The sequence below is a fragment of the Falco rusticolus genome, chromosome 19, assembly GCF_015220075.1.
Source record: "Falco rusticolus isolate bFalRus1 chromosome 19, bFalRus1.pri, whole genome shotgun sequence".
Classification (NCBI taxonomy): Eukaryota; Metazoa; Chordata; class Aves; order Falconiformes; family Falconidae; genus Falco; species Falco rusticolus.
This window is the reverse complement of record NC_051205.1, coordinates 1,798,751-1,811,125: the sequence shown is the minus strand read 5'-3', so window position 1 is coordinate 1,811,125 and position 12,375 is coordinate 1,798,751. Positions and strand designations below refer to the sequence as shown.

General features: G+C 61.4%; 4 protein-coding genes across 4 annotated transcripts; 2 read left to right on the top strand and 2 right to left on the bottom strand.

Annotated features, from left to right (window-relative positions):
* Positions 1-1,987: 1,987 nt before the first annotated feature.
* LOC119159337 (scale keratin-like) lies at positions 1,988-2,813 on the bottom strand. The gene is made up of 2 exons (XM_037412048.1): positions 2,749-2,813; positions 1,988-2,378 (listed from the first exon to the last, which is right to left on the bottom strand). Exon 2 carries the CDS (start codon positions 2,351-2,353, stop codon positions 1,988-1,990), a length of 366 nt encoding a protein of 121 aa, XP_037267945.1. The 5' UTR covers positions 2,354-2,378; positions 2,749-2,813.
* A 411-nt stretch (positions 2,814-3,224) lies between these two features.
* Positions 3,225-4,500, top strand: LOC119140161 (scale keratin-like). The gene is made up of 3 exons (XM_037371247.1): positions 3,225-3,229; positions 3,842-4,009; positions 4,113-4,500. The coding sequence occupies exons 1-3, from the start codon at positions 3,225-3,227 to the stop codon at positions 4,498-4,500; spliced, it is 561 nt and encodes a 186-aa protein (XP_037227144.1).
* Positions 4,501-7,289: 2,789 nt separating this feature from the next.
* Positions 7,290-8,115, bottom strand: LOC119159336 (scale keratin-like). Its single transcript, XM_037412047.1, has 2 exons — positions 8,051-8,115; positions 7,290-7,680 (listed from the first exon to the last, which is right to left on the bottom strand). The coding sequence occupies exon 2, from the start codon at positions 7,653-7,655 to the stop codon at positions 7,290-7,292; it is 366 nt and encodes a 121-aa protein (XP_037267944.1). The 5' UTR covers positions 7,656-7,680; positions 8,051-8,115.
* Positions 8,116-8,526: 411 nt separating this feature from the next.
* On the top strand, positions 8,527-9,802 carry LOC119140160 (scale keratin-like). Its single transcript, XM_037371246.1, has 3 exons — positions 8,527-8,531; positions 9,144-9,311; positions 9,415-9,802. Exons 1-3 carry the CDS (start codon positions 8,527-8,529, stop codon positions 9,800-9,802), a joined length of 561 nt encoding a protein of 186 aa, XP_037227143.1.
* The last annotated feature ends 2,573 nt before the right edge of the window (positions 9,803-12,375 follow it).

Sequence of the window (12,375 nt, the reverse complement as noted above, 5' to 3'; positions counted from 1 at the left end):
AGCTTGTCGGGAAAGGCCGTGGGGGTGCTGTGGCCACCAAGGTGAGCATGAATGTCCACATGCCTTGGAGCAAAAGCAGGGAGCAGAAGTCTGGGATGCATGTGGAAGAGGTGGAATGAGGAAATCCTTGCCCTCCACTCAGCACTGGCGAGGCCGCCCCAGCACAGGAGACATGTGGGGCTACTTGGAGAGAGTCCAGCATGGGGCCACGCAGACAATTGTGCTGGTTTGGACTGGGGGTGGCGGCAATTTTGGCCTTACTGGCAAGTCTTGGTCTATACTTTTGATTTATACCGACAACAGTGTTGCTAATACCGGGATGTGTTCTTTAGAGCTGAGCAGTGACTACACAGAGCCAAGGCCTTTTCTCCTTGTCACGCTGCCCCACCAACAAGTAGCCTGGTGGTGCACATCGAGCTGAGAGGGGACACAGCTGGGACGGCTGCCCCGCGTGACCCAAGGGATATACCTTACCACCGGTTGTGATATTCTCTAGCCTGACAGTTTCCTCGCTTTTACCCTTCCAGTTGCCTCCTCCATCCCAGCGTTGGGGAGCAAGCAAGCGAGCAGCTCTGGGGTGTTAACTCGCTAGCTGGGGTCAAGCCACACAAATGATGAAGGGGCAGGGAGCATGCCTCTGCTGCGGAGAGCCTCAGAGAGACGGCACTGTTCCTGCTGGCATCGGGGATGCTCAGGGCAGTCTCCCCAATGTGCATACACGTCTGATGGGAGGCTTTCAAGAAGATGGAGCCAGGCTCCTTTTGGAGGTGTCCCTTGGTAGGACAAGTGGTGATGGGCTCCAGCTGAAACACCAGAGGCTCTGCCTCAACATCCCAATCCTCTTTTTCACTGTGAGGGTGAGCAAGCACAGCCCCTGCTTGGCCCGGGAGGTTGTGGTGTCTCTGTCCCTGGAGACATGCACCAAGTGTCTGGGCATGGCGCTGGCTGCACTGGCTGGAGGTGGCAGCATGAGAAGATGCCCTGCAAGGACTCCTCCCACAATGGTCAGGCTGTGATTTCTGTGATTTTGTCTCTGCGGCAGAGAAGCTATGAGCACCAAGTGTGTTGGTCAGTGCGTGGTGTGAGCACAGGGAAGGAGAGAAGAAGGAAAAGAAGAGGGAAGGGAAGGGAAGGGAAGGGAAGGGAAGGGAAGGGAAGGGAAGGGAAGGGAAGGGAAGGGGAAATGTGTAAAGAAGAAGGAACAAAGAGGAAAGAAGAGGAAAGTGTAGGGTTTGAGCCACTGATGTCAAAGGTCTCTTCATCCCTAAATACTTCAATGATTTGATGATGCTACCATAGGGAACAGGACGTGTACGCCTTCCCTTTCCTTCCTCCCCAAGGCTCTCAAGCAGACCCAAGGAGGCACAAAGTGTGGCAGCCATGCCAGGTATTGCCTCTGGCTGGCTTCCAGCCCCTGGGGCGTCCACGCTCCTCTGTAAGGAGGCTGGAGGCCTGCAAAGGGCCCCAGGCTGCATGTCCTGCTGGCAGGGGGGCAGCCTGCCTTCAGGCAGGGCCCTTGGACGTCGGGCGTGGGACCATGTATGGCCAGAGGCACCAGAGCTGTGAGGTCTCCCCAAAAGACGTCTCCTTCTGGCTCTGCTGGGCTTGGGACACTGCCCTGGTGTGGTTGGCAGGGGCCACATGCAGGGCAAGGGAACCCCACAGCCGAGGCTGGGCATTGAAAGCAATGTTAGAGAGGCAGGCGTTGCATGCAGGTGTGTTTTATTGCAGTGCAGAAAGACATACAACTCAGAGGCAGGTAAGCTGACAAGCGGGCCCTCAAGAGCGATGTTGCTGCAGGCTTCTCCCAGGTGGTGGCTGTTATAGAGACAAGCCGTTGCCCTGTGGGACACTGGTGGAGTCACACATCTGGGCACAGGCAAGAGCAAGGAGATGGGGCCTCACAAAGAAAGGGGAAAGAGGGGAGAAATGAGAGGAGGCGTGAGCCTGAGATGGCCCAGGGACTGTGGAAGCTCTGGGGCTGGGTCTAGCAGGGCCCACAGGTGTCCCAGAGCTTCTTGCCGTAGCGGGGCCAGGCGCAGGGGGTGCAGGCCGCAGAGGTGTAGGGTCTGCCAAAGGTGCAGAGGCCGCCCGAGCCCTGTGTGGCCCCAGCGCCGTAGAGGCCCCCCAGCCCCAGGGAGCCCCCAAAGGCGGGTGCTCCGGAGGAGCCCACCACGGCTTGCTGGGGGAAGGAGCTGAGGATGGGGCCGGGGAAGGTGACGACCACGGGGGGCGGCTGGATGAAGGCCGTTGAGTCGGGGCACTGGCGGGCGCACAGCTCGTTGCAGCTCTCAGCGATGGGCTGGGGGACGGCAACGCTGGTTTTTGGTGGGCACAGGTCGTAGCAAGACATCGTGGCGAGGGTGGGAGAGCGGATCCTGAAAGACGCGGCCCAAAGACAGGTGTCATGAGTGAAGGAGATCGCCCGGCCAAGCCGTGCCCTGTTCCCAGGCCTGTGCTGGAGCTGGAGGAGCCAGAGCCAGCTCCTTGCCCGCACTGCCTGCTGCTTGCCCTTTGCCCAGCCCGCCCACCGGGTGCCCTGCTCTCCCCACACGCCAGGCACACAAAGCCTCCCCGAGAGCCCGTGCAGGGCCTGGCTCTGCGGGTCCCAGCCATGGGGCTCCCTCCTCCTCTTGCCATGCCTCCGCCCACCCTGGCCACTGCAGCCCGCCGCCAGCACAGCTCTCCTGGCCATGGAGGCCCCACACCAGCCCCTGCCACAGGAGGCCGAGACCCCCAAGCCCCCACCTACCCTTGTCCTGAGCAGAGCGAGGCAAGAGTGGTGGATGCTGGCACTCGCCGACAGCAGCCCTTTTATGCTGGGGTGGCGAGCGTGGGGAGGAGCTGGCCGTGCTGGGGACACGTGGCTCATGGTGCCAAGCCCCTGCATCCTCCCCGTGTGGCACGGGGCTGTTGTGCTGATGCCGTTTCCTGGCCAGCCCCAACCCGCTCTATCAGCCCCTGCAATCACCCCACTCGGACGCTTGCCAGCTGCCACCTAATGCCACCAATTAGCCCCACTGTCTTTTCATTATCTCGCTGTGTAAGAGGGCACGCAGCGTGACAAAGGCTGACTGGTAGCGCCCTGCGTGCCATAGCTCTTCTCCAAGGGCTTGGTCTCAGGCTGGCCTCATGCCTTCATCGCAGAGCCACACGGCAGAGCATGGTCCTGCCGCTGGCCAGGAAGGCAGCCTTGCAAGGGCCTCCCGCACACCAGCCACCGCATGACGTACGCCGCGTGGCTATTATCTACAGAGGCACGAGGTTACGAAACGAAAAATCAAAGGCACTCCTCTCGGGCACTGCCTGCTCAGCACGATGCATCACTCGCCAGCCCAAGGGAACTGGGTGCCATTCCCCTCCAGGCACTGGCCATCGACTTCTGCACGTCGGGGGGCAAGACAGACCCCTTGTGCTCTTCCCCAAGGTGCATGGGGCAAGGAGCACCGATGCCCAACTGCAGCCACTTTGTCACAGGGTCATGTCAGCTGACCCCCAATGCGACCAGGTCCTCACGGGTGTCCCGGGAGCCCCATGTCTGGGGGATGGTGGTGGGCAGGGGCTGCCCTCGGGGTGCTGGGGAGCTGGGAGCCCCGTCTGAACGCGCAGCTGCAGCAGCCCCCGCTGGGCTGGCCCGGCTGGTGCTCGGTGCCGGCCCTGGTCCCGGCAGGGCCTGGCTGCGGGCACAGGGCAGAGATGTCCTGCCAGGGCAGAGCACAAGGCCGGCACCGTGCGCAGCCCCCAGCAGGGAGGTTCCTGCTCTCATTTAGCCCACGCGGCAGGACCGGGAGGAAGGCTGGGAAGCGGCAGGTGCTGGTCGGTGCAGGGGATGCTGACTCAGGGAGGGACAGGAGCCGGACAGCCCCGTTGTCATCGGCAGGAGGGAGTGCCGCCTCTGCAGATTGGCCCAGGTGGTGCTGAGCAATGGCGCGGCCGGTATAAAAGCTCTGCCTCTGCCCGGCTCTCCACACAACTGCTCTGGTCGCCTTCTCCTCTGGGAACAGGGTAAGTCTGTGAGCGCTTCCCCTCCTGGCCCCCTGCTCATGCCCCAGCCCCTCCAATTCGGGTGCTTACGTCTGCTGCTCTCTTTCAACCTCTGCCCTCTTGCAGAGCACCGTCCGATCCCTCGCCACGATGTCTTGCTACGACCTGTGCCCACCAAAAACCAGCGTTGCCGTCCCCCAGCCCATCGCTGAGAGCTGCAACGAGCTGTGCGCCCGCCAGTGCCCCGACTCAACGGCCTTCATCCAGCCGCCCCCCGTGGTCGTCACCTTCCCCGGCCCCATCCTCAGCTCCTTCCCCCAGCAAGCCGTGGTGGGCTCCTCCGGAGCACCCGCCTTTGGGGGCTCCCTGGGGCTGGGGGGCCTCTACGGCGCTGGGGCCACACAGGGCTCGGGCGGCCTCTGCACCTTTGGCAGACCCTACACCTCTGCGGCCTGCACCCCCTGCGCCTGGCCCCGCTACGGCAAGAAGCTCTGGGACACCTGTGGGCCCTGCTAGACCCAGCCCAGCCGCAGCCCAACGCCACCACCAACCATGCCGCGCTGAGCTGGTGGGCACGGGCCACTGAGGAGTACTGAGCATCCCCAGCGCCGCACAACACCAGCGCAGCTGGCAGTGCAGCACAGCCTCGGCCCTTCCCTGACCTCTTCTCCCGCCCTCTGCTCTCCTCCTCTCCACTCTCTTCCTCGCTGTCAGATGGGGCAGGAGGGACACCCAAAGAGCCCTGCAGGGCTGACGGGCCAATTCCTGGGCAGCTGGAATGCCTCACCAAGGCGACATTTGGAGCGAGAAGCCATGCTCCAGAGAAGGTGCCTCTGCCTCCCCCAGCACATGACAACCAGCATCTCGGGGTCTGGCCTACTGTCCCCCTGAGAGACCCTCCTGCCCCTCTGGGCACAATAAAGATTTCCTGCATCCAAATCTTGTCTCCGTCCATCCTTGTTCCATGTTGGGAAGACCCTGGGGTGGGTGCCTGGCAGGTGTGGGAGAGCAAATTCTAGTCCTGAGCTTCCCAGGAATGGTGAGTGTGGGCAGTGTAGGGACAGGGGTGATGCAGGCAGCAGTCAGGGGAGAGAAAGCCTTTTGGTGGTGTTTGCAGTAGCTGAGGAAAGGGCAAAAGGCAGAGAGCAGGACAGGCACTGGCAGTGCTGCTTTGCCTGGTCTTCTCAGCCTGGGAGCGGCACCAGATCCACCGTGTCCCACTGCCCCGCAAAAGCACGGCAATGTGTCTGAGCACCTGCACAGAGGTGGCCAGACCAGAGCCAGTGTTCAACCCCTGGGCTGAGAAATGACGCCCGACTGATGGAGAGCAGCTTGTCGGGAAAGGCCGTGGGGGTGCTGTGGCCACCAAGGTGAGCATGAATGTCCACATGCCTTGGAGCAAAAGCAGGGAGCAGAAGTCTGGGATGCATGTGGAAGAGGTGGAATGAGGAAATCCTTGCCCTCCACTCAGCACTGGCGAGGCCGCCCCAGCACAGGAGACATGTGGGGCTACTTGGAGAGAGTCCAGCATGGGGCCACGCAGACAATTGTGCTGGTTTGGACTGGGGTGGCGGCAATTTTGGCCTTACTGGCAAGTCTTGGTCTATACTTTTGATTTATACCGACAACAGTGTTGCTAATACCGGGATGTGTTCTTTAGAGCTGAGCAGTGACTACACAGAGCCAAGGCCTTTTCTCCTTGTCACGCTGCCCCACCAACAAGTAGCCTGGTGGTGCACATCGAGCTGAGAGGGGACACAGCTGGGACGGCTGCCCCGCGTGACCCAAGGGATATACCTTACCACCGGTTGTGATATTCTCTAGCCTGACAGTTTCCTCGCTTTTACCCTTCCAGTTGCCTCCTCCATCCCAGCGTTGGGGAGCAAGCAAGCGAGCAGCTCTGGGGTGTTAACTCGCTAGCTGGGGTCAAGCCACACAAATGATGAAGGGGCAGGGAGCATGCCTCTGCTGCGGAGAGCCTCAGAGAGACGGCACTGTTCCTGCTGGCATCGGGGATGCTCAGGGCAGTCTCCCCAATGTGCATACACGTCTGATGGGAGGCTTTCAAGAAGATGGAGCCAGGCTCCTTTTGGAGGTGTCCCTTGGTAGGACAAGTGGTGATGGGCTCCAGCTGAAACACCAGAGGCTCTGCCTCAACATCCCAATCCTCTTTTTCACTGTGAGGGTGAGCAAGCACAGCCCCTGCTTGGCCCGGGAGGTTGTGGTGTCTCTGTCCCTGGAGACATGCACCAAGTGTCTGGGCATGGCGCTGGCTGCACTGGCTGGAGGTGGCAGCATGAGAAGATGCCCTGCAAGGACTCCTCCCACAATGGTCAGGCTGTGATTTCTGTGATTTTGTCTCTGCGGCAGAGAAGCTATGAGCACCAAGTGTGTTGGTCAGTGCGTGGTGTGAGCACAGGGAAGGAGAGAAGAAGGAAAAGAAGAGGGAAGGGAAGGGAAGGGAAGGGAAGGGAAGGGAAGGGAAGGGAAGGGAAGGGGAAATGTGTAAAGAAGAAGGAACAAAGAGGAAAGAAGAGGAAAGTGTAGGGTTTGAGCCACTGATGTCAAAGGTCTCTTCATCCCTAAATACTTCAATGATTTGATGATGCTACCATAGGGAACAGGACGTGTACGCCTTCCCTTTCCTTCCTCCCCAAGGCTCTCAAGCAGACCCAAGGAGGCACAAAGTGTGGCAGCCATGCCAGGTATTGCCTCTGGCTGGCTTCCAGCCCCTGGGGCGTCCACGCTCCTCTGTAAGGAGGCTGGAGGCCTGCAAAGGGCCCCAGGCTGCATGTCCTGCTGGCAGGGGGGCAGCCTGCCTTCAGGCAGGGCCCTTGGACGTCGGGCGTGGGACCATGTATGGCCAGAGGCACCAGAGCTGTGAGGTCTCCCCAAAAGACGTCTCCTTCTGGCTCTGCTGGGCTTGGGACACTGCCCTGGTGTGGTTGGCAGGGGCCACATGCAGGGCAAGGGAACCCCACAGCCGAGGCTGGGCATTGAAAGCAATGTTAGAGAGGCAGGCGTTGCATGCAGGTGTGTTTTATTGCAGTGCAGAAAGACATACAACTCAGAGGCAGGTAAGCTGACAAGCGGGCCCTCAAGAGCGATGTTGCTGCAGGCTTCTCCCAGGTGGTGGCTGTTATAGAGACAAGCCGTTGCCCTGTGGGACACTGGTGGAGTCACACATCTGGGCACAGGCAAGAGCAAGGAGATGGGGCCTCACAAAGAAAGGGGAAAGAGGGGAGAAATGAGAGGAGGCGTGAGCCTGAGATGGCCCAGGGACTGTGGAAGCTCTGGGGCTGGGTCTAGCAGGGCCCACAGGTGTCCCAGAGCTTCTTGCCGTAGCGGGGCCAGGCGCAGGGGGTGCAGGCCGCAGAGGTGTAGGGTCTGCCAAAGGTGCAGAGGCCGCCCGAGCCCTGTGTGGCCCCAGCGCCGTAGAGGCCCCCCAGCCCCAGGGAGCCCCCAAAGGCGGGTGCTCCGGAGGAGCCCACCACGGCTTGCTGGGGGAAGGAGCTGAGGATGGGGCCGGGGAAGGTGACGACCACGGGGGGCGGCTGGATGAAGGCCGTTGAGTCGGGGCACTGGCGGGCGCACAGCTCGTTGCAGCTCTCAGCGATGGGCTGGGGGACGGCAACGCTGGTTTTTGGTGGGCACAGGTCGTAGCAAGACATCGTGGCGAGGGTGGGAGAGCGGATCCTGAAAGACGCGGCCCAAAGACAGGTGTCATGAGTGAAGGAGATCGCCTGGCCAAGCCGTGCCCTGTTCCCAGGCCTGTGCTGGAGCTGGAGGAGCCAGAGCCAGCTCCTTGCCCGCACTGCCTGCTGCTTGCCCTTTGCCCAGCCAGCCCACCGGGTGCCCTGCTCTCCCCACACGCCAGGCACACAAAGCCTCCCCGAGAGCCCGTGCAGGGCCTGGCTCTGCGGGTCCCAGCCATGGGGCTCCCTCCTCCTCTTGCCGTGCCTCCGCCCACCCTGGCCACTGCAGCCCGCCGCCAGCACAGCTCTCCTGGCCATGGAGGCCCCACACCAGCCCCTGCCACAGGAGGCCGAGACCCCCAAGCCCCCACCTACCCTTGTCCTGAGCAGAGCGAGGCAAGAGTGGTGGATGCTGGCACTCGCCGACAGCAGCCCTTTTATGCTGGGGTGGCGAGCGTGGGGAGGAGCTGGCCGTGCTGGGGACACGTGGCTCATGGTGCCAAGCCCCTGCATCCTCCCCGTGTGGCACGGGGCTGTTGTGCTGATGCCGTTTCCTGGCCAGCCCCAACCCGCTCTATCAGCCCCTGCAATCACCCCACTCGGACGCTTGCCAGCTGCCACCTAATGCCACCAATTAGCCCCACTGTCTTTTCATTATCTCGCTGTGTAAGAGGGCACGCAGCGTGACAAAGGCTGACTGGTAGCGCCCTGCGTGCCATAGCTCTTCTCCAAGGGCTTGGTCTCAGGCTGGCCTCATGCCTTCATCGCAGAGCCACACGGCAGAGCATGGTCCTGCCGCTGGCCAGGAAGGCAGCCTTGCAAGGGCCTCCCGCACACCAGCCACCGCATGACGTACGCCGCATGGCTATTATCTACAGAGGCACGAGGTTACGAAACGAAAAATCAAAGGCACTCCTCTCGGGCACTGCCTGCTCAGCACGATGCATCACTCGCCAGCCCAAGGGAACTGGGTGCCATTCCCCTCCAGGCACTGGCCATCGACTTCTGCACGTCGGGGGGCAAGACAGACCCCTTGTGCTCTTCCCCAAGGTGCATGGGGCAAGGGGCACCGATGCCCAACTGCAGCCACTTTGTCACAGGGTCATGTCAGCTGACCCCCAACGCGACCAGGTCCTCACGGGTGTCCCGGGAGCCCCATGTCTGGGGGATGGTGGTGGGCAGGGGCTGCCCTCGGGGTGCTGGGGAGCTGGGAGCCCTGTCTGAACGCGCAGCTGCAGCAGCCCCCGCTGGGCTGGCCCGGCTGGTGCTCGGTGCCGGCCCTGGTCCCGGCAGGGCCTGGCTGCGGGCACAGGGCAGAGATGTCCTGCCAGGGCAGAGCACAAGGCCGGCACCGTGCGCAGCCCCCAGCAGGGAGGTTCCTGCTCTCATTTAGCCCACGCGGCAGGACCGGGAGGAAGGCTGGGAAGCGGCAGGTGCTGGTCGGTGCAGGGGATGCTGACTCAGGGAGGGACAGGAGCCGGACAGCCCCGTTGTCATCGGCAGGAGGGAGTGCCGCCTCTGCAGATTGGCCCAGGTGGTGCTGAGCAATGGCGCGGCCGGTATAAAAGCTCTGCCTCTGCCCGGCTCTCCACACAACTGCTCTGGTCGCCTTCTCCTCTGGGAACAGGGTAAGTCTGTGAGCGCTTCCCCTCCTGGCCCCCTGCTCATGCCCCAGCCCCTCCAATTCGGGTGCTTACGTCTGCTGCTCTCTTTCAACCTCTGCCCTCTTGCAGAGCACCGTCCGATCCCTCGCCACGATGTCTTGCTACGACCTGTGCCCACCAAAAACCAGCGTTGCCGTCCCCCAGCCCATCGCTGAGAGCTGCAACGAGCTGTGCGCCCGCCAGTGCCCCGACTCAACGGCCTTCATCCAGCCGCCCCCCGTGGTCGTCACCTTCCCCGGCCCCATCCTCAGCTCCTTCCCCCAGCAAGCCGTGGTGGGCTCCTCCGGAGCACCCGCCTTTGGGGGCTCCCTGGGGCTGGGGGGCCTCTACGGCGCTGGGGCCACACAGGGCTCGGGCGGCCTCTGCACCTTTGGCAGACCCTACACCTCTGCGGCCTGCACCCCCTGCGCCTGGCCCCGCTACGGCAAGAAGCTCTGGGACACCTGTGGGCCCTGCTAGACCCAGCCCAGCCGCAGCCCAACGCCACCACCAACCATGCCGCGCTGAGCTGGTGGGCACGGGCCACTGAGGAGTACTGAGCATCCCCAGCGCCGCACAACACCAGCGCAGCTGGCAGTGCAGCACAGCCTCGGCCCTTCCCTGACCTCTTCTCCCGCCCTCTGCTCTCCTCCTCTCCACTCTCTTCCTCGCTGTCAGATGGGGCAGGAGGGACACCCAAAGAGCCCTGCAGGGCTGACGGGCCAATTCCTGGGCAGCTGGAATGCCTCACCAAGGCGACATTTGGAGCGAGAAGCCATGCTCCAGAGAAGGTGCCTCTGCCTCCCCCAGCACATGACAACCAGCATCTCGGGGTCTGGCCTACTGTCCCCCTGAGAGACCCTCCTGCCCCTCTGGGCACAATAAAGATTTCCTGCATCCAAATCTTGTCTCCGTCCATCCTTGTTCCATGTTGGGAAGACCCTGGGGTGGGTGCCTGGCAGGTGTGGGAGAGCAAATTCTAGTCCTGAGCTTCCCAGGAATGGTGAGTGTGGGCAGTGTAGGGACAGGGGTGATGCAGGCAGCAGTCAGGGGAGAGAAAGCCTTTTGGTGGTGTTTGCAGTAGCTGAGGAAAGGGCAAAAGGCAGAGAGCAGGACAGGCACTGGCAGTGCTGCTTTGCCTGGTCTTCTCAGCCTGGGAGCGGCACCAGATCCACCGTGTCCCACTGCCCCGCAAAAGCACGGCAATGTGTCTGTGCACCTGCACAGAGGTGGCCAGACCAGAGCCAGTGTTCAACCCCTGGGCTGAGAAATGACGCCCGACTGATGGAGAGCAGCTTGTCGGGAAAGGCCGTGGGGGTGCTGTGGCCACCAAGGTGAGCATGAATGTCCACATGCCTTGGAGCAAAAGCAGGGAGCAGAAGTCTGGGATGCATGTGGAAGAGGTGGAATGAGGAAATCCTTGCCCTCCACTCAGCACTGGCGAGGCCGCCCCAGCACAGGAGACATGTGGGGCTACTTGGAGAGAGTCCAGCATGGGGCCACGCAGACAATTGTGCTGGTTTGGACTGGGGTGGCGGCAATTTTGGCCTTACTGGCAAGTCTTGGTCTATACTTTTGATTTATACCGACAACAGTGTTGCTAATACCGGGATGTGTTCTTTAGAGCTGAGCAGTGACTACACAGAGCCAAGGCCTTTTCTCCTTGTCACGCTGCCCCACCAACAAGTAGCCTGGTGGTGCACATCGAGCTGAGAGGGGACACAGCTGGGACGGCTGCCCCGCGTGACCCAAGGGATATACCTTACCACCGGTTGTGATATTCTCTAGCCTGACAGTTTCCTCGCTTTTACCCTTCCAGTTGCCTCCTCCATCCCAGCGTTGGGGAGCAAGCAAGCGAGCAGCTCTGGGGTGTTAACTCGCTAGCTGGGGTCAAGCCACACAAATGATGAAGGGGCAGGGAGCATGCCTCTGCTGCGGAGAGCCTCAGAGAGACGGCACTGTTCCTGCTGGCATCGGGGATGCTCAGGGCAGTCTCCCCAATGTGCATACACGTCTGATGGGAGGCTTTCAAGAAGATGGAGCCAGGCTCCTTTTGGAGGTGTCCCTTGGTAGGACAAGTGGTGATGGGCTCCAGCTGAAACACCAGAGGCTCTGCCTCAACATCCCAATCCTCTTTTTCACTGTGAGGGTGAGCAAGCACAGCCCCTGCTTGGCCCGGGAGGTTGTGGTGTCTCTGTCCCTGGAGACATGCACCAAGTGTCTGGGCATGGCGCTGGCTGCACTGGCTGGAGGTGGCAGCATGAGAAGATGCCCTGCAAGGACTCCTCCCACAATGGTCAGGCTGTGATTTCTGTGATTTTGTCTCTGCGGCAGAGAAGCTATGAGCACCAAGTGTGTTGGTCAGTGCGTGGTGTGAGCACAGGGAAGGAGAGAAGAAGGAAAAGAAGAGGGAAGGGAAGGGAAGGGAAGGGAAGGGAAGGGAAGGGAAGGGAAGGGAAGGGGAAATGTGTAAAGAAGAAGGAACAAAGAGGAAAGAAGAGGAAAGTGTAGGGTTTGAGCCACTGATGTCAAAGGTCTCTTCATCCCTAAATACTTCAATGATTTGATGATGCTACCATAGGGAACAGGACGTGTACGCCTTCCCTTTCCTTCCTCCCCAAGGCTCTCAAGCAGACCCAAGGAGGCACAAAGTGTGGCAGCCATGCCAGGTATTGCCTCTGGCTGGCTTCCAGCCCCTGGGGCGTCCACGCTCCTCTGTAAGGAGGCTGGAGGCCTGCAAAGGGCCCCAGGCTGCATGTCCTGCTGGCAGGGGGGCAGCCTGCCTTCAGGCAGGGCCCTTGGACGTCGGGCGTGGGACCATGTATGGCCAGAGGCACCAGAGCTGTGAGGTCTCCCCAAAAGACGTCTCCTTCTGGCTCTGCTGGGCTTGGGACACTGCCCTGGTGTGGTTGGCAGGGGCCACATGCAGGGCAAGGGAACCCCACAGCCGAGGCTGGGCATTGAAAGCAATGTTAGAGAGGCAGGCGTTGCATGCAGGTGTGTTTTATTGCAGTGCAGAAAGACATACAACTCAGAGGCAGGTAAGCTGACAA